We start from the raw sequence: 23,726 nt of genomic DNA, 5'->3' as shown, positions 1-23,726 counted from the left end.
GATTAGCGGAGTCCACCAACAAGACACTTCAAAATATTCTATGGAAGATTGTCAATGAAAACCGGACCGATTGGGACACGAAACTACAGAGCGTGCTATGGGCATACCGAACCGCATATAAGACAAGTATCCGAACAACACCGTTCCGGTTAGCTTTTGGATTGGAGGTGGTAATGCCTATGGAATTTCAGATTCCAAGTTTACGAATACAGGTCCGGGAGAGATTGAGCGAGAAAGAATCGGAAAAACTCTGGTTGTTAACATTGTGCGAGTTGGAGGAGCACCGAATAGATTCCGTACTCCACTTGGAGCTCGAACAAAGACGGCAGAAAGCGTTCGTCGACCGGCACCGGAAGGGGAATGAAAAGTTGTTCGGGATCGGCAAGGCGGTACTGGTATTCCAGACCCGGATGGGCAAGATGCCGGTAAAACTACGGTTTTGGTGGACCGGACCATACTAGATAACACAAGAATTCAAGGGGTCCTATTAATTAGGGATGTTGGCTGGCGAAATCCTAGAGAAGTCGGTAAACAGTTTCCGACTGAAACCTTATCACAGACCGATGCCATGAAATCCGTTCAAGCAACCGGATGACGGAGTGGAAACCGGGAGTGGTAACCAGGAGGCACTTAAACTGGATCCAGCAGTGTTAATTACTATGGCAATATGATAACACTTCTCCGTACAAAGATAAAAAAATGATGATGAATGGACACCCCGAAACGGCGTGATGTCAGCTATTTAAAGCGCACCATGCGGCGTACAACCCTTATTATGGTACACGACGTGCATGTGCGGGAACCAATACAAGGCAGAAAAATGGGGACACAAAACATTTGCATCATAGAAGCATTTTCATTTCGCGAGAACAGAGCGTACAAAGAGCAGAGGCAGATACAGGTTATCCAACGCGCACAAATAGGAAGCACTGGCGCGCCAAAGCTCCCTAGCACAAACAAAACCAACAACAACCCTCCACCAATGGCGCTCTCTGAAACAGCAAAGAAGTGGCTAACCCAGAATGGACTGGAGGGTTTCCTCCAGGTAGTCAAAGCACCTCCTCACGAAGAACCGGAAAAGGTCGCGCAGAAAATCGACCTTGAAGAAATCACGGAGGACGCTATCAGGGCCCTCATAGGTCTACCAGAGGGAGGGGTTTTCTCCATCGAGAATCCTTCCCCAGAGATGGTGACAAAGTTCTTTGGCAAATACTCCCTCGCCAACAAAGCGTACCGGACACAGGGCAGCGAAGATGCCCTGTTTCGAGAAGTAGCCAGTGTGCTTCATGAATACGACTCCATGCACCCTCGCCCTCAGGCGATGCCTAAGAACATGGTTGATTTCTCATCGCAACATATGAAGGGATTCGAGTGGATTGGCCAGTGATCACCGCCGACTCATTGCGAGCGGTCATCCAATCGATCGTGGATGGAAAGAAGGTATGGACCGCGGTGGCGCAGTGGCTCATCCTTCTCGCACCCTCGGTACGAGCCCTAAAAGACAAGAAGCGGGCTTGAATGACGGAAACAATGCCCACCAAGCCATCTAAGCGGCAACAACTCCTCGCCAAGCACACTCCCGAATGCTCAGAGGGAGGATCGGCGCAAAAGGAACAGGAACCGTCAACACATGCGGAAAAGGAAAAACCAAGCCAGAAATAGCAGGCGAAGAACGAGGCACCGATGGAGCTACCGATGAAGCCCCTAAAAATAAAACTATGTCGGCAAGCACGAGAGTCGCCCACCTTGGCTCAAAAGATTAACATTGAAAGTGGTGGTATACCACATAGAGAAAGAGTACTTGAAAGAAAAGTAGTTCCAGTAATCGGCATATACCTTTAACCTAGGAGGAGGTGGACAAAGAACCCCGTCGACAATCTCCAACGTCACCAACGAAGACGCGACATGGAGGAGAACAGGGACGGATCGGATCCGAAGAAGGACAGCACACAGACTCCTCGCGCCAAGGGACGAGAGCCAAGGCAGGAGACCAGGCATGTTCGGCCAGAAGCGGTGGCACCGATTATACCAGAACCAGTGATGAAACTACACATCTCATCGGATCGATAAGTGCAGCAAGAATAGGAGTTGCGGTCAAAGCCAGTAGTACAACAAGGGCTCGAGGCGAGACTAGAGTTGGCACCACTACCGGAACCGGCGAGACAACAAGGCACCGGCAGTCAATGGTTGTGTTGGATCGGAGAGCAGGTAGCTGGGGTGGTGAGCCGAATAGAAGAAGAAGAAGAAATGCAATGGGACCAGTTGTTCGCCACCACCGAGGAATTGGAGAAGGCCCGGACATGAATCAGGAACTTGGAGGAAGACCTAGAGAAGGCCAAGGCAAAAGCGGCTAGGAAGGTCCTTACCGGGCCAAGTACATCAGAACCTGTGGCACCGGTTAATTTACAAACAAGCACTGAACCGGTAGCTTCTACAGAACCGGAAAGCAATATTGCACGAGAACAGGAACACTCCACCTAAGGGAGGAGTTAGCAGCTCAGGAGGCCTTGTGGGCCAGAGACAAGGAACAGAAGAAGATATCGGCGGAGGAGAAGCAAAAAATAGAAGAAAACCTCCAAAAGACTCAGGCAGCCAACAACCGGTTAAAAGAGGAAAAAGACAAACTTCTGCAAGAGAAAGACAAGTTGCGCAGGATGGTAGAAGAAGAGACTGAACGACTGAAAGAAGAGCTCTGACAACAGAAAGACAAAGAAGACCGAGCAAGAAGTCAAATCAACTAGAGGTTAAATTAGAAGACTGAGGACTTTGAAAGACTACACCGGGATCACAAGCACTTGGAAGTAGAGCACAAGAAGTTGATGGTGGAATGTGACCGGCAGCAAGAGAAGATTAGAGAACTCCGGAATAAAGTAACCAAGAAAATAGCGGTGTTGGCGGAACAACGAATGAAGGTGGTTGAGTCGGCAAAGCTGCTAGAGGAAGCGGCAAGGGAAAGGACGGCGTTCACCGAATAACATTATGAAGAGATGGAACAAGCAAAATTGGCTCTGAATAGGGTTTAAACAACTTATCAGACTCAATTGCTGGAATATGGGGCGGGCATGATAAAGAAGCTAAAGGAGGAAAAGTAGTTCATGGAGGACAAATCCAAGATGGGGCTCAACCGGATCCGCGCCATTGTGCTAGCATGGAAAGTAAGGAAAAAGAGTATGATTGATGAAAGCTCAGTGCAATGGTGGGCAAAATGGGCACAACAAGCGCCGGAATTACAAACTCTGCGAGTAGATGCTGAGAACCGGAAAAAGGACGGAGACAACTTCTATAAGATGGATGCAGAGAGTATTGTAACCAACCGGGAAGAGTTGTTGGACAATTTTTTGTCCCTAGCAGGAGAACAACTGGCGGCTGTAAGACGGCTGGTGGAGAAATTAGATGATGACCAGCTCAAAACTCAACTCCAATTCGAGCGATTCGAACGGGAGCGTAGACGGCAAGAGACGTCGCGAAGGACGGCGGTGATCAACATAAATGATGGAGAGCAATCTCTGGAGCAGCCATCGAATCCAGCCGGAGCCGGAGAAATGCAGTAGGATGAAGCCAGAATGGATCAACCAGGAGAGACCGTACCGAAACAGCCAGCAAAAGTCGAACAAGAGCAGCTGGAAGCGGAAAGAGCAAAGGTGAGAGTAGATGAAGCCGGAGAAGATGCAAATGCTGGAGTAGGAAAGCAACAGCCACAGCAGCAAGAGCTAGAGCAAGAGCGGCAAAGTGAGGAACCCCTTGAACCTCTTGACCAGAGCATTCTGGACATACTCGATGAAGAATAATAGAGCTAACCCGTGGGTTTGACGTACAATGTACTGTCCCACGGGCGTGCCATGTGTTGGGCAGTGGCGACCAAGTATGGAAGGAGAAAGAGGCGAGTTGGTTCCTAGAAATATAATTAAATAACTAAGAATTATGTTAGGAACAGATGGATCCATAAGAGGTATGCCGATTCGGATCCGGACCGATTCATAGCCGGTTGCCGATTAGGCACCGTTTTGTAGCACAGACCGGATGCTTATAAAAGAATCCAGATATCATTATATGAAGGACGGAACATTAATATAAGAGCGTGTTATTATTTTCTATCTAATCTTTATTCCGTCCTATGTTTAATGTATTGATCTTATGCATGTAACACTGTGTGTTGTGAATCGGATCTCCACCAGACGTTAACCGGTTGAAACCTATCGGAGTCGGAAATCCTTACCGCAACCACCCCTTTGATGAAGTGATCCGGAAGGACACCCTGTGTTAGTGGCTAGTCCGGCCCACGAATAACAGTCATCGCTGAGAGTTGGAACACGACCACCATCGGGCGTGAGTAATCATGTGTGGTCCTCACCGTGAAGTGGAACATGAACAATAGCATGCATGAGCGACCATGTCGGTCCTCGTCGGGATCTGGAACACAAATACCAATGGGTGTGAGTGACTATGTGCAGTCCTCATAGGGAACACGAACACCAAGAGGCATGAGATACCATGTCGGTCCGCGCCGAGAGTTAGAACACGAACACCAACGGGCGTGAGCGACCATTCGGCCCTCACCGAGAATTGGAACACGAACGGACGTGAGAAACCATGCAGCCCTCACCAAGAACTGGAACACAAACGGATGTGAGCGACCATGTGTGGCCCTCATCGAGAATTGGAACGTGAGCTACCATGTGCGGTCCTCATCGAAAACATGAACGGGTGTGAGCGACCATGCGGCCCTCACCGAGAACTAAACACGAACGGACGTGAGCGACCATGCGGCCCTCACCGAGAACCAAACACGAACGGACATGAGCAACTATGTGGCCCTCACCGAGAACTAAACATGAACGGATGTGAGCGACCATGCGGCCATCACCGAGAACTAGAACAACAACGGGCGAAGAGGTGCAAGTGAAGTGGTCGACTCGACTTCTTCTATTATGAGAGGGTAAATAGTCGAGGTTGACCCAAGACGCGGCACAAACAGTAGCGCTAGCGAGAAACCCACGCGATCCCCACCAAGAAAGTGAGGGGTTGTGACCCCCACCGAAACTAGAAGTTGAGCAATCGAAATCAATCCTCGCCAGCAGAAAGTGGTGCGAGACTTGAACTATAATGAAAATGCAGTGCAAGCGAGCAATGATCTGATCCCCACCAGGAAAGTGAGCAGTTATGTCCCCCATCGAAACTGGGAAGGTGAGCACTCCTCACCAAAACCGTGATGCAAAATGATACCTAAAAATGATAAGTAGTGTTGACGACGATGATGGTTGGGCAAAGAGGTGCTGAAAATGATGACGTCGAAGACAAGGATGTTGATGACGGTAACTCCAAAACCAAGGACGGTGCTTATGGTAATTCTAGAGGCAAAGGTGACGACGAAGACGGGTGGTGCTCCCAATTGGAAGGGATTCAAACTGTCATGGACACACCAACCATGGACTACGACAAAGCATGGATGATGGGTTTAAGAGCGTGGAAATTAAGAAGCTAGGAATGACACAAGAGCATGAAGATAGAAATGAAAGCGATAAGATGGAATGGACCAAGAATACTAGATTGATGTGTCAATGATCGATGTTGAATCCATTGAAAGGGACCAAGGATGTTACAAGTATTTATACAATTTTCAAGATTGAATATCTCTAGAATATTCTCGAGAATATACCCGTTTAGAATATACCACAGAATAATTCTAGAATATTCTCGAATGTACTATACACTAGACTCTACAATATATGCAAGTTCACAATCGAATGTGGACAGTTCACAAGAGTTTCCACATGGTTAACACAACACAATGTATTGTGTGTGTTAAAAGTCAGAGGTTTGAGTCTAGATTGTGACAATGTATGCATAGTGATGTGCCATGTACTCATTATACCCATAGTGTTTCACGGGGTTCTTCAGGCGGGTCATTTGGCATAACTTCTCGTTGGCCGATCTAAGGGCCCTCTTGGCCGACTCGGACTTCGTCTCCGAAGGTTCGTCTTCATTCTTCCTGGAGTCAGATTCGTTCCAATCCGACTCGTCTCTACCGGTGTCGTATTTCGGAATCTTCTTCTTCCCATTTTCTTTGCACGTGAACCGTCTCCTCCGTTCCTTACGTGGGGAAAGCACGCCAACTCATCATCCGACTGGTCATTTCGACTCAGTCGCTCATTCGGGCCGCTCAACCGGAATGAGATCGGACTCTCTTCCAAGGTACCAAACTCTTCTTCTTCTTCTTCTTGGATCGTTTCGGGCTTATTGGTTTCATCTTCCGGAATCGGGTGGTCGGGAGTCGGAGTCGATAGAGAGTATCAGGATGCCGACTCGTCGAATTTGACATCTCGGCTCACTCGAACTTCCTTTATCCAGGGTTTGTAACTAAGAGGAATCGTTCACGGCCACAACCGAGGTATAAACTTACTATGGAAGAAACAGAGAACAGAAAATAAGATGACATTATGTGTTAACATGGAAAACCCTAATCAGGAAAAAACACGGGAGCCCACAGACTCCAAACTATACCACTAGAAAGAGGAAGGGTACAATGGAAGACTCCGCGGGAACAACCTCGAGCTCTACCTTCGCCAACTAGCGGTTACAATAGATACAAGTTTGATATCTCTCTCTCTCGCACTCTGTCTATCTCTCTATACAACAGTAAACTACTAAGAACAACATTGTTGCCCTAGTTATATTTATACTTATATAATTTTGGGGTTATTTACAAATATGACCTCAATAGTCACATCGGAACATATTTACGGGATCCATCCGGTTCGGTTCCTTCCTTCGACTCGTACGATCCGGCTCGTTCGATCCCATCCAGAGGGGCCGGTTTCCCAACAAACTCCCCCTTCACTCCGGCATGGGGTGTCTCGTCAATCCGATCCATCTTCAACATGCGTCCAACTATTGGCTGACAGTACTTTGGTCAACATGTCCTATCCATTCTCTTCTGTGTGGATCTTCATTAGTGAAAAATCTGTGTCTCCTACCTTCACCTGGAGCCAGTGATATCTCCTCTGGATATGCTTGGTCCAGGAGTGATAGGCCATGTTCTTTGCAAGGTGGATGGCACTCTAATTGTCGCAGCAGAGACGAAATTCCTCCTGCCAGATCCCTAACTCTCCGATGAAGTCCTTCATCCAGATTACTTTCTTGTTATTTTCTACAGCCGCCATTTATTCCGCTTCCATTGTCGACAATGCCATTGATTTCTGCAGTCTTGACTGCCATGATGCCGTCCCCGTTGCATAAGTCATGAATATCCGTATGTGGACCAACTGGTATCTACATCAGCCGCCATGTCCGAATCCGTAAAGTCTTCCAATAGGGGTTTATTGGAGCCGAATCAAAGGATCATCCTTGAGATGCCTTTCATGTACCGGAGGATCCACTTAACGACGGCCCAGTGCTCTATTCCCGGATTGCTCATGAACCGGCCGACCACTCCGACTGCATATCCAATGTCCGGTCGGGTACATACCATAGCGTACATTAGGCTTCCGACTATTGAGGCATACATTACCTTCGTCATCTCCACTTTCTCCACCTTTATCTTCGGGCTTTGTTTTCCGGACAGCTTGCAGTTTTCAGGAAGCTTCGCATCCATCATGTTGAATTGTTGGAGCACATTCGTCACGTATTTCTCCTGTGAAAGTCACAATAGCTTCTTCATCCGGTCCCGGACTATATGCATCCCCAATATCTATCTCGTTGGACCCAAATCTTTCATTGAGAAGGACCGGTTCACGGCCTTCTTCAACATTCCGATTTTGGTGCAGTCCCGTCCGACAATCAGAATGTCGTCCACGTACAACAGGAGTATTAGAAAATCTCCTCTGTCGAACTTCCTCACGAACACACAGTGGTCGGCCTGCACCTTGTGTATCCTTGGACGGTTAGGAAGGAGTCGAACTTTCGATACCATTGTCGGGGAGCTTGCTTCAGTCCGTATAAGCTCTTCTTCAACTGGCACACTAGGTTCTCTTTCCCTTTCTTGACAAATCCCTCCGACTACTACATGTAGATCTTCTCCTCGAGGTCACCGTGTAGGAACGTTATCTTGATGTCTAGTTGCTCAACCTCAAGGTCCATGCTTGCCGCTATGCTCAACATAGTCCGGATGGATGTCATTTTCATTACCGGGGCAAAGATCTCATTCAAATCCACTCATTTCTTCTGTTGGAAGCCCTTCACCACAATGCGGGCTTTGTACCTCGGTGCATTTCTGGCATCTCCCGATTTCAGCTTGTACACCCACTTGTTCCGGAGCACTCTCTTTCCTTTCGGCAGCTCCGTCAATTCATATGTGTGGCTCTCATGCAAGGAATCCATCTCATCCTGCATGGCACTTGACCACTTGCGGTTGTGGGTGTCTTTCTTTTCTTCTTCAAAGCTTTCCGGCTCCCCCTCATCGGTCAATAGAACATGCTATGCTCTACATCGGAAATCTCCGAGGGGTTCTTCTCTCTCTTAGAGGGTATCTACGTCCTTGATTTTCGGCCACTAGTTCTTCATCCGAATCCGATTTGGGGTCTTGTCCGGTTCTAGCGTTCAATCCTTCTTCGGTCGGCTCGGTATAAGTTCGAGTTTTGATTTAAGATTATTATGTCCCTTGTCTACTTGTCGTGTTGTGCTAAATTCATTCTCTAGCTTACGCGTGTTTTAATCAAACGGTTAATAATTAAAAATCCGGAACCAGTCGGATTAGAATCGGATCTGTGTCGGATAACATCATTCCCTTAACCACCCTTTGGTTAAGTGTTCCGGAAGGACACCTTGTGTTCGTGGCTAGTCCAGCCCAGGATGAACATTCAAGGAGTGCCATAATGAAGTGTAGGCCACATTAATGGATTGGCATTCATATAAATCATTTTCTCGCTTAACTCCTAACTTCAAAACAACCTATGGTTGGTCCTTACACTTATCGATCCTTCATTAAGAGTTGTTGACTCATATATGAGATGGGCTTAACTTTCTAATTCCCACAAGGCCTTCTTTGTATTTTGTATCCTACTGTTATGAGGAATTATGTTCTTGGTTTTACCTCTCATGTTTATCGAGAATTATATCCCCCATTGTACAACTAACTCTCCCACAACTTGTTGCTAAGCGATGTATTTTCTTAACGATCAACATGAGCCCAATGTGATTGAAATAAGACTAGAATGGATTAGTGTACTATGTTGGGAGACAGGTCCCTCCGGATGGGAAGGGAGAAGAATAGTGCCGACGAACAAATTCAACCGAGGCCGATAGGCCAAGGCCAAAACGGTATGAGGAGTACCCGGCTACGGAGAGCCGGATGATACAAGCCGGTGTGAACCGGATGAGTAGTACCCGGCTATGGAGAGCCAGATGGTGCAGGCCCGGTGTGAACCGGATGAGGAGTACCCGGCTACGGAGAGCCGGATGGTGCAGAACCGGTATGAACCGGAGGAAGAGACATATTCGTAAATATGTTTCTGAGAGCCCATTGAGGCTACATTTGTAAATAGCCGAAAAGTCATATTAGTATAAATATGACTTAGGGCAAACTCTTAGAGTAGTTGTTGTCATTTTCTTGTTGGTGCAAGAAGAAGAGAGAGCACATAACAGTGTACAGAGAGAGAGAGAAAGAGAAAGAGGTCGCTACCTCTGTTGTAACCGCCGCCTGTGGCGAAGAGAGTGAGTCTGAGGTCGTTGCCTCCGTGAACTCACTGTTTTGTACATTCATACATAGTGACAGTTTGCAGCCTGTGGGCTGCCGTGGTTTTTCCCCCTAGTTTGGGGTTTTCCACGTAAACCTCCTGTGTAGTGTGTGTGTGTATCCTCCTCTCCTTTGTGTTGCGTCTCATTACCTGTTTTCTGTGTATGAAAAGAATCTCGGTTGTGGCCGAGTTTAGCGCATAAGGAACGTACAAGTTCTCGTCAAGTGGTATCAGAGCGAAATCGACACAGAAATATGGACGAATCGTTTGGCGGCATGTTCAAGCTCACCGGCTCCAACTATTCAGTGTGGAAGTCGAAGATGAGGGACATGCTCGTAGTTAAAGACCTCTGGCTGCCGGTTCAGTTCGGGGACAAGAGACCGGACAAAATCGACGCCGCGATATGGGAGGTGATGCACATGAAGACAACGGCGTACATACGGTGCTTCATCGACATGAGCCTGTACAACAACTTCAACGAAGAGAGCAAGGCTCATGAGCTCTGGGAGAAGATCGGCATAATGTTTCAGAACAAAAATGTTGTCAATCAGGTGTCGGTATTCCGGAAGCTAGTAAGACTCCGGTACCAAGATGGCTCCAGCATGGCGGAGCACATGAATGCCTTCCAGGGGCTGATACACCAGGCAACTTCATTGGAAGTACCTCTCGCGGATGAGGTACTAGCGCTACTCCTGCTCGGTTCCCTCCCAGATAGTTGGGAGACGTTGGTTGTCACTTTGGGCAACGCCGGGCCGGAAGGAAAACGGTTATCCCTAGCAAGAGTAAAGTCGAGCTTGTTAGATGAGGAGGCGCGTCGGAAAGACAAAGATACGAGCTCTGAATCCAAAGCGCTTCTTACCGAATTGGAACGCGGAAGACAGAGAAACCGTAGTCCCCAGAACCGGGAGAAGTCGGGGACACAGTCAAAGTCAAGGGGAAGGCCTACTTGCTTCTATTGCGGCAAGCCGGGACACTTCCAAAAGAACTATCGGCATTTCCGTAAAGACAAGGAAACCGACGGTACCGATTCGAAGCAAACCCCGGACCAGAACGGTAAAGACCGAAACGGTAAAGACCGGAGGGGGCCGGACCGGAAGGGAACGACGACAATCGCGGCAAGTGAAGAAGAGTTGATGCTCATCACCGAGGAGTGTGAGATAAACCTTGCCGGCGACGAGATGACCTGGGTGATAGACTCTGGAGCGTCGTTCCACCTTACCCCGGACCAGAAATGCTTCTCATCCTATTCAGCCGGTGATCACGGTTGTGTCCGGATGGGGAATGAAGGAACATGCCGAATTTTCGGCATAGGAGACGTGTGGCTGACAACACCAACCGGATGCAAGTTGCTGCTGAAGGATGTACGACATGTTCCGGAAGTTTGTCTGAACCTGATATCAGCCGGTCGGCTAGATGATGAAGGCTACACGGGTAGCATCTGGAACGGTGTCATGAAGTTCAGCAAAGGGAGCCTGATTGTGGCTCGGGCCCGAAAAGGTAAACACATTGTACCTGATGAATGCCCGGTTATGTCCGGAAGAAGTGAACATGGCATCCGACATTGCCGGTGAGCTGTGGCACAAGAGGCTGTGTCATATGAGCGAGAAGGGGATGAAGAGGCTTGCAAACGACAACCTCATTCCAGTGAAGAACGTGCACTTAGAGAAGTGCACTGACTATCTGGCCGGTAAGCAGAACCGGACCTCCTTCCGACCAAGGTCACCGATGAGACGTAATGCACCACTGGAGTTGGTGCATACGGATGTGTGTCAAGTAGACACGAAGTCACATGCCGGAGCGCAGTACTTCGTGACGTTCATAGATGACCACAGCCGGAAGCTGTGGGTCACACCGTTGAAGACGAAGGATCAGGTGCTATCCGTCTTCAAAGAGCTCCACGCGAGAGTGGAAAGAGAAACCGGCCGGAAGCTGAAGGCGGTTCGAGCAAATAACGGAGGAGAGTACTGAGGGCAGTTTGAGGAGTACTGCCGCTCAAAGGGAATCCGGCTCGAATTTACCGTGCCGAAGACGCCGGAACTAAACGAACTGGCCGAGAGGATGAACCGGACCATAATGGAGAGGGTCCGGAGTATGCTAACACATGCAAAACTACCCAAGAAGTTTTGGGCTGAGGCATTGTCGACGGCGACATACGTGATAAACATATCACCCTCAGTACCCTTGGACGGAGACACGCCACAAAGAGTATGGACCGGTAAGGAAGTGTCCTACCGGCATCTGAAGGTGTTCGGGTGTCTCGCGTACGTGCATGTAGCAAAGGACCGGAGAGGAAAGTTAGATCAAAAGACCTGACCATGCATATTCCTCGGTTACGGTGACGATGAGTTCGGCTACCGAGTGTGGGACCCGGTCGACAAGAAGGTATTCCGGAGTCGAGATATTATCTTCATGAAGGACAAGACGCTCGCCGACTGGGAGTCGGAGAAGAAGATAATGAACTCCGAGTCGACCGGTAAGGATAGACTCTACGATGAGCAGACCCAACCGGCAAGAGACCGGTTAGCACTCGAGGAACCAGCCGGTTACGGTGAGGATACCGAACCGGCAGATGAAGAGGTAGAGGAAGCTGAGACCGGAACCGGCCAAGACTCTGAATCGGATTCGGATGAAGAGCAAATGGAGGAGCCGGTTACCGAAGCCCGAAGACGGAGATATCCTCTCAGAGAGAGAAGGGTCCCCCGAAGATTTCCGGATGCAGAGCATGTTCTGTTGACCGATGAGGGGGAGCCGGAAAGCTTCGAAGAAGTGAAGGAAGACACCCACAGCCGAAAATGGTTGAGTGCCATGCAGGATGAGATGGATTCCCTGCATGAGAACCATACGTACGAATTGGTGGAGTTGCCGAAAGGAAAGCAGGCACTCCGAAACAAGTGGGTGTACAAGTTGAAACCGGGAGATGCCGGCAACCCCCCGAGATACAAAGCCAGGATCGTGGTGAAGGGGTTCCAGCAGAAGAAGGGCGTGGACTTCGACGAGATATTTGCCCCGGTAGTAAAGATGACCTCCATCCGGACGGTGCTGAGTATAGCAACAAGCATGGACCTCGAGGTAGAGCAGCTAGACGTGAAGACGGCATTCCTTCACGGCGACCTCGAAGAGGAGATCTACATGCAGCAACCGGAAGGATTTGCGGAGAAAGGGAAGGAGCACATGGTATGCCGGTTGAAGAAGAGCCTGTACGGACTGAAGCAGGCTCCCCGACAATGGTACCGGAAGTTCGACTCCTTCATGACCGATCAAGGGTACCACAAGACGCAGGCCGATCACTGCGTGTTTGTGAAGAAGTTCGAAGGAGGGGACTTCCTGATACTCCTCCTGTACGTGGATGACATGTTGATTGTCGGACGGGACCAAGTCAAAATACGGATGCTGAAGAAGGCTCTCAACCGGACCTTCTCAATGAAAGAATTGGGTCCGGCAAGACAGATGTTGGGGATGCACATCATCCGGAACCGGTCAGCGAAGCAATTATGGCTGTCACAGGAGAAGTATGTGACAAAGGTGCTTCACCGGTTCAACATGTCAGAAGCGAAACCGGTCGGATCGACACTTCCGGCAAACTGCAGGCTATCCGGCAAGCAAAGCCCGAAGACGAAAGCAGAAAAGGCGGATATGATGAAGATTCCATATGCCTCTGCCGTCGGGAGCTTGATGTACGCGATGGTGTGTACCCGACCAGATATAGGATACGCAGTCGGAGTGGTGAGCCGGTTCATGAGTAATCTCGGCAAGGAGCACTGGAACGCAGTCAAATGGATACTCCGGTATTTGAAGGGCACTTCAAATATGTGTCTCCGATTCGGCTTCGGAAAACCTCAACTGGACGGTTTCACCGATTCGAACATGTCGGTTGATGTGGATACCAGCCGGTCTACATCCGGGTATATAATGACATATGCCGGGGGAGCTGTTTCGTGGCAGTCGAGGCTGCAGAAGACGGTTGCATTGTCAACCACGAAGGCGGAGTACATGGCAGTTGTGGAAGCCGACAAGGAAATCTTATGGATGAAGGACTTCATCGGTGAGCTCGGTATACGGCAAGAGGAATACCGACTCTATTGCGACGGTCAAAGTGCCATCCACCTTGCTAAGAATGCAGCCTACCATTCCCGGACGAAGCATATCCAGCGGAGGTATCACTGGATCCGGGAAAGAGTAGATGACCAGGAGTTTGCACTGACGAAGATCCACACGGCCGAGAACGGGTCAGATATGCTGACCAAAGTGCTGACACCCGACAAGCTGGATGCATGCCGGAAGAGAATCGGACTGGTAAGACACCCCATGCCGGAGTGAAGGGGAAGTTTGTTGGGAGACAGGTCCCTCCGGATGGGAAGGGAGAAGAACAATGCCGACGAACAAACTCAGCCGAGGCCGAAACAGTATGAGGAGTACCCGGCTACAGAGAGCCGGATGATACAGGCCCGGTGTGAACCGGATGAGGAGTACCCGGCTACGGAGAGCCAGATGATACAGGCCCGGTATGAACCGGATGAGGAGTACCCGGCTACGGAGAGCCGGATGATACAGGCTCGGTGTGAACCGGATGAGTAGTACCGGTTATGGAGAGCCGGATGGTGCAGGCCTGGTGTGAACCGGATGAGGAGTACCCGGCTACGGAGAGCCGGATGGTGCAGAACCGGTATGAACCGGAGGAAGAGACATATTCGTAAATATGTTTCTGAGAGCCCATTGAGGCTACATTTGTAAATAGCCGAAAAGTCATATTAGTATAAATATGACTTAGGGCAAACTCTTAGAGTAGTTGTTGTCATTTTCTTGTTGGTGCAAGAAGAAGAGAGAGCACGTAACAGTGTACAGAGAGAGAGAGAGAGAGAGAAAGAGGTCGTTGCCTCTGTTGTAACCGCTACCTGTGGCGAAGAGAGTGAGTCCGAGGTCGTTGCCTCCGTGAACTCACTGTTTTGTACATTCATACATAGTGACAGTTTGCAGCCTGTGGGCTGCCGTGGTTTTTCCCCCTAGTTTGGGGTTTTCCACGTAAACCTCCTGTGTAGTGTGTGTGTATCCTCCTCTCCTTTGTGTCGCGTCTCATTACCTGTTTTCTGTGTATGAAAAGAATCTCGGTTGTGGCCGAGTTTAGCGCATAAGGAACGTACAAGTTCTCGTCATACTATCATTAGAGGATTTCTTGATAGCACAAGGTTGTACTTAAGCTTGAGGGTCTTTATTATTTAGAAAGTATGTGAGTTTATTGTTGATTATGATAAAGATTTCCATATGGCATCATGTGTCCATTATCCATCGAGTAACTCAAATGTTTTATTTGCTTTAATGTGTTAACTTCAACAATGGGATTTCCAAGACTCAAAATATCAGTGTTTAGGCCATATTATGCCCTCTTAAACTATATCCATTTTGATAATTTAAGTTCAACAAATGTGTAAGTGTAAATTCCCTAGAGCACATATGCCAGATGCCCATATGACATACAAACTAGAGTTTTAAGCTCCTTTCTATTTTTCTCCTTTCGTCACTTCAATTCATTGCATTGCAAAAAATTTATATTACTTTCAATTTTGTAAGACGACTTCTAATCAAAATTACACAATTCGGTCACTTTGGCACACTTATCATATCAATTCTTAATTTGACATTCTAGAGAGTAAAAAACAAACGGCCTCCATCAGAATCTATTAAGCTAATATGGCACACATTAATAACTACATTGAGGGCACAATATGAGCAGATTGATGGAACAGATGATGCTTCAAAACTAATGAGGCTGAATTTCAAAAAACGATGGTGTACTACACCGATGGCTACAAAAACTGGAATGGATATACGTTGGCAATACGTAGTACCTAGATAGTTGTTCCCCCCTCCCATTAGATGAAAGAGGGGTGTGAATGACATGAGATACATAGAGAACAAACATGTGGGCTATTGAGTGTAAGATAAATAAGTGATGTCGCCCATATGGAAGTAGGTAATGACTACCCGACAAAGGGACTAAAGTTGTGTACTGAATGACATTTTAATTAATGGAGTATATTCTTTTTTGGTTTTTTACAAAACATGCTCAAAATTTAATTCCTCATAAAAATCAAATGGATAAATTAGTGTTGCTTTTCTTCTATGAATTTAATTATTGTCCCCATCTTTTTACATTATATGGGTCATATTACAATTTATTTTTACTTAATGCCCTTACTTTTGATCTTATGGATGTTTCTTTGAAGTGAAAAAGGTAATCAATTGGTTATATACATCAACATTTGCTGTTGTACCAAGAATAAAGTCCAAGTGAGAATAAGATGCAAGATATGATATCTCCAAATTGCAACGTAACATCGGAAGCAATTGTTGAACATCATTTGGGTCAGACAAAGCATCCCTTCCTCCATATATGAGAAACATGTGAAAGTCTTTTGGAATGGTGGAAACGTCATATGGCGGTGCGATTTCACTACCATACACCTCTATATTCCTTAAGACACCATAGTCAAATTTGCTAAATGTTCCTTGTCTTTGCACTACAAAAGAATTTGTACAATATGTTCACTTCTTGTAATGTGTGAAGAAAGATTCATGCATACAAGCATGGCAATGTATATCTAAGCTTATGTGGTGAGGATACCAAATGTTCAATGGAAAGATATTTTTCTGAAGTTTTTTAGATTAAGAAAAATGTTTTGAGATCTTACTTTGAAAATAATGTTGAAAATTCTTTGAGCTTGTTGATTGTGGTATATACTTGATATAGTCTGGTTCCCTTGAAAGATTTAAACAACAATTTTCTCCTGCCAATTTAAAACGTTTTCACTTTTCATCTAGTTTATTTCCATTGGCTATAAAAGTTATGCATTCATATATGTATCTCTACTAACCTCCAATTGAGTTTATGAATCCATTGCATATAACCTTCGAAGAACTTGAGCAAACATGATTGAAAAGTTGTAGAATGGGTTTTCTGTTAAAAAAACTGTATGATTATTCTCCTTTTCAAATATATTAGGCATTGAGTTACTTGTGCACATAAATTTCAAGTACTTTCTGACTAGCAATTCTAAATTATATTTGAGAATATCCAAACATATTGAATTATATACATAAACAAGAAATTCTAGCATTTTATAGCACTCTGAAAGCATTGCGCTTATATACATCACCTAAATCTCCATTAATTCAATCTAACAAATTATTCTTGTTTGATTTACTTGTTTCCATTTCTAAGTAAAGTGGCATGTGGAGAGAAACCCTACACAACATTATAATTGTGAGTGTCTTCTGGAAGGGAAATGAAAGTAGGAGATAGTGAGAGTGAGGACTAACAATGAAAGAAGATGTGTTACCAAATTCTTTTGTCATTTGTTTACATGCCCTCTTTTGTAGGCATTGTCAAACCTAGTTTTACTATGTTTAATCTAATGTTACAATACCTAGTTCACACTGATTAGACGATCATGATATTATACACAATACATGACTACATAAAATTTCAAGCTCTCTCTCACTCGCTCTCTCTCACATCCAGGTTGATCAGTCATGTTTTAACTAACCCATGCAATGTTTCAAATATTCACAATACCCATGTTTTTTAGATGCCATTAGAAATGCATAGCCTAAATGTGTGAATTAGAGTTTTTGCTTATTAAATTATCTTTAACCATAAGTGTGTATGTGTGTGCGCGCGTGTGTGTGTGCACATGTGACATGTGCTCATAAAATACACACACACACTCCACATCTTGTTATATTTCGCAATTCATTCATTTACAAGGTAAAATCTTTAATTTATTTCATTCATTTTATATAATGTCTAATAGCAAAAAATGAGAGAATGAAATATGTTTCACCTTCTAAGATCGATCTCGTTGATGTGTAGGCCTTCCAAAATCTGCATGTGTATGGATTAAAAGCTTTATATTGTGAAGAAGGTAGACAAAAATATCACAAAAGAACCAATGTGTTCAAGCATCTTTAAAGTCTTATGCATGAAATACAAAAGTGACTACTATTCCCATCAAGAGACAAGAAACGTGATCATGAATGAATGATGGGTGCTGTAATCAATGCATTCTATATTGGACCTATGTGATAATTATATATCTTTGCAAAAGCATATATAAAAAGAGAGGGACATTTCATCACATTCCTAGCTATTCCTAATTAACTTTATGAATATGGTTTCACAATGGATAAAATGAGTTGACTTACTTTGTCTACATTTACGGCACTCAATATTTGTAGAAGTGGGGACGTTGCTCTAGAAAGATATGCTATAGGACTTAAAAAGGTCGCTGCCGCAATCCTATTCACCACCCTTCCCTCACTAAAAGCTGCAAGCGCAATTAAAGTTCCCTAGGAATACAACAACATATAAGAAAATTACAAAATAGTGTGGCCAATTATCATATTAATTTGTGGCATGTATTGAGTGTAAATTAACATCCGTAAAGATTAAATTGCAATATTCTTTTTTGTGCAAGATTGCATTTCGTTTTTATTAGACACTATTTTACATCTCTCTCATACACTTGAGTTCATGAGAAAAAACAATGGCACCTGAGAATGACCGATGTAATAGATTTGAGTTCTTGTTATTTTGTAAACTAGTTCTATCATAGAAGGTAGATCATTAGATGCCATTTCATCCCAACTCCAATCCCAAAATTCCTGCAAGTTAAGATCAAAAAATAAATTCATAATCAACCATACAAAAGTAAAATTCATAGACATGAATGCATGTAAGAGTGATTGAGAGAGAGCTACACGACTGGAGCATAAAAACATATATTAGGAAGTCGAAAGGTATTCTTATGTGGCACTTTTTGTACTGGAGCATGTTTCTCATGTGCATATTCAAGTTTTTAGAGAGAATGTACCTCTACCTTAAGAGATAGGGTTAAATGGTTGTAATGGTGGTTTTTAAATGCAATTAATATAAATGTATGATTTAGACGGCGAGAACCTTTGAGTTCGTTGGAAAGGACACATGCTTTTCACTACTTTGTGTTCCTCGGGAATTACCAATCCACACATCAAAACCTGCGTCCGAAAGCACAAAGCCTAAGGATTGTTCAGGTGTGTCCAAGAACCATGATTCTCCACTCTACAAAAAAATGCAGGAAATTAAAAATTGATAATCAATTGATGTGCATAGTGGAAATTGTTTCATGCTTTGACTACATGCCACCACTCAACTAACCAAAAATAGACCATGTTGTAAAAATACAGGTGGTCTTGGAAGCTTCATGGTTCGATTTTGTCGATCATGTGGGATTCTTTGAACTCCAAGAATAAATCCATCATCTGTGATGGTCTGTGTGTACACGACCAATACAATGATCCACAAACATTAAAAAATTTGAATTCATGACATCAAAGAATTCAACCAAAGCAAAATAAGTACATAGGTTGTATTGTTTTAAGCTATGTGCCATTTCTTTCATTCAACGTAATTAGGTGATGCAAGCATTTACTAAGATTATCATGGAAAACATCATCATAGCATTGATATAATTGAACCATGAATTGTTGTTATTTGCGTTTTAATTCTATTGCTATCAAATGATTATTATCCCCAACTTGAACAAGCAAATTTATCCATATTTAAGGACCATAATGTTATTTAGGGTGCATGACCTTAAATTTCCAAATATTCATTTCCATATCATTTGTGAACACAAGCCCTCAAACCCATTTACATAGGCATTTGAGCATATAACCTTAGTTAGATAGAGAATGTGCCCCAACATATACTACAAATTATTTCCTATGAGATATTAGTCCTTAACTATGAACATTGTGAGGGCATGTGACCAATATATATATATATATATATATATTAGGTAAACCATTCATTACATGTGGACATGTGAGGTCATTATCTTCTAATATAGTTTTCGTCGATAGTATGAGAAGATTCTTTGGTAGATATGAATTTTCAATATGCAATCATTCACGCATTTTCAATACACAAAATATTTGTGCAAATTTCTAAACTTTTCACTAAAAGTAAAGAATTTTTTTATTTTTTTTATTTTTTGGAAAAAAAAGGTAAAGAATATACCCACGACAAGAATCTAAAAAATAACCGACATGTATGTATGTATGATGTCAAAGTAGTTGTTAATTTCTAACAATGATGAACTTATGTAATTTTTTCTTCATATGAGGGACATTTATGAAGCTCATCTCTTCTTTTTAGTTTTAAAAAATCCAATTGTGCTTTTAAGGAATAGAGAATATATTTTGATTTTTAATGTTTTTGTACCACCTACACTTTGGAAAGCATAAAAAAAGGTACTTCTCTTTGTCCATGACTCCATTCTACATAACAACAATCAAGAGAACTGTTCACCTTTAAGCACTCACTAATTGGTTCTTTTGTAATGGTAGGCCATGTTTTTGTTAACGTGTAGGTTTGAACCTCTCTAAGTAATTATGGTAAGCCACCTTTTTTTTTGTTAAACCCATGCTTTGGGCTTTGCTAGTTTCGACAATACAAGACCATACCACCTTCTTGTCTTTTTCAAAGAACCTTGTGTAGAAAGCTCTCTCTCTCTCTCTCTCTTTATCGTAATTACCTTACCCTATTGGTAAGTTGTTAGCACTACAAGCACTGTGTTGTGAGTTTGAAACCCAACTTCCTCACCTCTCTATTATATACTTCTTATACATCTCATAATTCACTAGATGCCACTGTGGAATGTAGGGGTTGAACCCATGACCACCTTATCTCCATTGGGCAACCTTACCAACTGAGCTACATCCATTTGGGCATCTCTCTCTCTCTCTCTCGATACATGTTAGAACCCATCCCATTGTTTGCCATCCGAACCATTGCTTCCATGCAACTTCGATCACACACATTGCGATGTGAGAGGGGGTGTTGGGGCACAAGTGATGATAATGGTCGATTATGCACACTTTGCTAGAAAAACGTTCGAGAGTCTTCAGTATCACACTTTGATATAATATGTTACCTTTGATCATATTCAACTATGCTTTCCACAGATCATTGACGAAACCCAATCCTTGAACGAATTTCTCACGATCACAATGTGCACTTTCGATTGCAACATTCATTGTTTAAGGTCTTGGACATTGAGAGTTGCTACTCACTTTATATTACATGAATTGTAATATTTTTTGTCTCATAGATCATAATTTGACTTTTGAAGACAATAGTAGAATCTCTCTCTCTCTCTCTCTCTCTCTCAAACCTTATGTCTGTATTAAATCAACATGACAATACAAAACTTTTGCTATCTCAACTACTTCACTATGCAATATGGCAAGGTAAACCCTCTAAGATGCTCTCTCTCTCTCTCTCTCTCTCTCTCTCTCTCACACCCTTTAGTAATTCTTGTGGCCTCTAATGGACAACCTTCCCAACCAACCGATACAATTTGTTAAGGTCTCTCAATCTCCAAATGCATTAAAATTCTCATTGTTGTTAATATTCTTGCATTTCCATGAATCTTATTATTGACATGCCAAAGACCTCCACAAACACGCAAGCACATTAATAATTTCATGCCAATAGTGAAATGGCACTAGATTGATGCCACAAAAATCAAAACATGAATAAAATGATACCATACACATTTTCCATGGATTTCCATAGCAATTAAGTTAACTCTAGCAAAAACATGAGAAGAAGAAGAGGAGGCGGAGGATATATCCAATGGAGGAAATTCAAACATATTTACCGTATAATCGATGCAAGGATATCCGAGAGGGCGAACAATCGAGGAACATAGGGTGCTACTAGAGCTTAAAGAGAAGGCATATTCAATGAAGAACAAGATCCAAAAGAAAAAGACGAAGCTAAATAGTCGCAAGGTCATGTCTATCACTCTCACTAACACAAGAAAAATAGATAAATAGATTGGTATGATCTATGTCTGAGGGTGAGCTATGGCAGCTATTGAACTTGAGGTCTCTCAAAATTATGGCTTTGAAGCTATCGTGTAAACCATTTAGCCAAAATATGTATACCACTAAGCAAACATATGGAGAAGAAAGATATGGAGGATAGGATTAAGATATCATTTCTATGGAGATCATGAATATATATGTATATATAGCATCAACCAATTTGCAAGTCCACTTTGGTCCATATGGTAAGGTCCACCCCTTACCAAACTTCATTTATGCTACCAACTCCTATTGATAAGTTCATTACAACTCGTTGATCAAATTACATTTCAACACATTGACTCAATACAATTTAATAGCCACAATCCCGAAACAATTGCATAACATAATCGTGCTCAACATCGGTCCACGTTGACCCACCATATATGAAAAGCAAGCATAGACCGTGGATAATTATTTGAGACTACTCAACAGAAAACCCACTTGAGAACTTGCAAATATTAATTGAATGTTATATATTAGCACTCGCTTTATAAGTTTGCACGTCATCTAGACATTTTGCATTTATAATCAAGACTTGGTATTCTAAGAAGATGGAGAGGAAATAAATTAGTGAATGATTGAAATAACTGCATAATAGAGAACCAAAAAAGATACAAATGATTCAATGTTGATATTATTATGTGGATATTAAATGCAAGAGGGGGCAATATACCCAACGAAAAACATTGCACGCTCTAGTGCCTTTGTCCTTTCTACAAGCGTAAAATATTTTAAGAATGTGGATGTTCATGAATATCAATGATTAACAATCATGTGAATGAGGCGAATTTCAATATTTATGTGCTCTTCTTCAGCCCTTCAAAAGCAAGTAAGTTTGCAATAAATTATTGCTCCTTTGAAATTCCACGCAATAGTTACTTGAATGAGGTCAAAATCAATCAAAAGATGTTTTTTGGACTCTACCCCCTCAATCAAAGGCAATTTAATATGTGTTGCCAGTGTTTCTCCATAATATTTTCACTATTGTCCAATTCTCCTTAAGCTACATAAGTTTTGCAATCTCCACATACTATGTTCCACATTTTAAAAAAATGGAATAACAACTTTGATGTAGCAAATTCAATTCTTTGTATGCCCTTCAACCCTCAAAAGCATGCAAGTGTGCAATAAGTTTCTAAAAGTGATTGCTTCTATAAATTCCTCAGAGTTTGAAATTGACCAACAAAAGAAGCCATTTGGACTCCATCCCCTAAAACAAAGGTAATACATATGTGTTTCTCTATCATCTCTTCGGTACCTTCAATCTCTACTCAATCAAGAGATTTTTTGAAATCTCTATGAAATATATTAGAGATTTCTTTAATATGGAATTTGAGTTCCTGAACTTTCATGCACACATGTTCAAACAATGTTGTATCATTCATTGAATGACCAATTGAATGACAACTTCCATATTTTGTCCTTGACATATGCCAATTGTCCAATGCTTATGAAGGTTTCACATCAGAACTTATCCTCACAATAAATTAAAATAATTAGAAGATTTTGCATACTATAAACATTGCTTTGGACCCATTACATTCAAGAAATTTGCCTATGAGACACACCTTGTGGAACTTTATGAGGACATCTCTTCATTGAGCCAAATTTTGGGGAGGATCAAACAATTAGTCCACTGTAGCTCACCTTTTATCACCGACATGTTCAAAGCGGATTCATTAGATTAATTTTCTTGCAAAGCATTGGCTCGACCGACCACCAAAGGACATCATCATCATCAAATCATGGAGTTAGATATAATCAATCCTTTATATTATCCTATAATACATGTGTTTTGTTTAGCATTAATATATCCTTATAAAAAATCGATGTAGACAAAAGTTCTTAATGATAATACAATTTTGAATTGGGCAAAATTTTATACAAGCAAATCATGACCCATACTAGGTCCACTAGAGATTTTCTATTAGATCAAGGCACATGGTTTTTGAACAAATTTGAATTGGGCAAAGTTTTATACAAGCAAATCATGACCCATGCTAGGTCCACTAGAGATTGTCTATTAGATCAAGGCACATGGTTTTTGAACAATGTATTCGATTACGCAATTGTAACAAGATTGTCAATTGGAAAGTAATACAAACTTGTGTTCACATCAAGGATAAACAAAAGGGCTCTAAACTA

The 23,726-nt window shown here is 43.3% G+C and overlaps 1 protein-coding gene across 3 annotated transcripts; it reads right to left on the bottom strand.

Annotated features, from left to right (window-relative positions):
- Positions 1-15,761: 15,761 nt before the first annotated feature.
- On the bottom strand, positions 15,762-21,709 carry LOC147868884 (triacylglycerol lipase 1-like). Of its 3 annotated transcripts, none has more exons than XM_087324369.1 (9): positions 21,371-21,709; positions 18,862-18,975; positions 18,625-18,765; positions 18,219-18,329; positions 17,871-18,014; positions 17,510-17,550; positions 16,541-16,623; positions 16,358-16,453; positions 15,762-16,186 (listed from the first exon to the last, which is right to left on the bottom strand). In XM_087324369.1, the coding sequence occupies exons 1-9, from the start codon at positions 21,506-21,508 to the stop codon at positions 15,873-15,875; spliced, it is 1,182 nt and encodes a 393-aa protein (XP_087180495.1). In that variant the 5' UTR covers positions 21,509-21,709; the 3' UTR covers positions 15,762-15,872. The 3 variants fall into 3 exon arrangements, with proteins under 3 accessions (XP_087180495.1, XP_087180510.1, XP_087180503.1); XM_087324384.1 differs by lacking the exon at positions 21,371-21,709 and adding an exon at positions 20,017-20,140; XM_087324377.1 differs by lacking the exon at positions 21,371-21,709 and adding an exon at positions 19,299-19,455.
- Positions 21,710-23,726: the final 2,017 nt, after the last annotated feature.

This window comes from Azolla caroliniana, unplaced genomic scaffold (genome assembly GCF_043228905.1).
Source record: "Azolla caroliniana isolate FFs.n. ecotype wild unplaced genomic scaffold, voAzoCaro1.0.p SCAF_1, whole genome shotgun sequence".
Classification (NCBI taxonomy): domain Eukaryota; kingdom Viridiplantae; phylum Streptophyta; class Polypodiopsida; order Salviniales; family Salviniaceae; genus Azolla; species Azolla caroliniana.
Note: the sequence above shows the minus strand (reverse complement) of the source record. Positions and strands in the feature narration are given on the sequence as shown.

Coding starts and splice junctions, on each gene's coding strand:
- LOC147868884 (XM_087324369.1), bottom strand. CDS start 21,508: ATGACCTTGCGACTATTTAGCTTCGTCTTTTTCTTTTGGATCTTGTTC. Junction 17,551..17,870: donor GTGCCGTAAATGTAGACAAA/GTAAGTCAACTC, acceptor ATACACATGCAG/ATTTTGGAAGGCCTACACAT. Junction 16,624..17,509: donor AACGAGATCGATCTTAGAAG/GTGAAACATATT, acceptor TTTTTTTAACAG/AAAACCCATTCTACAACTTT.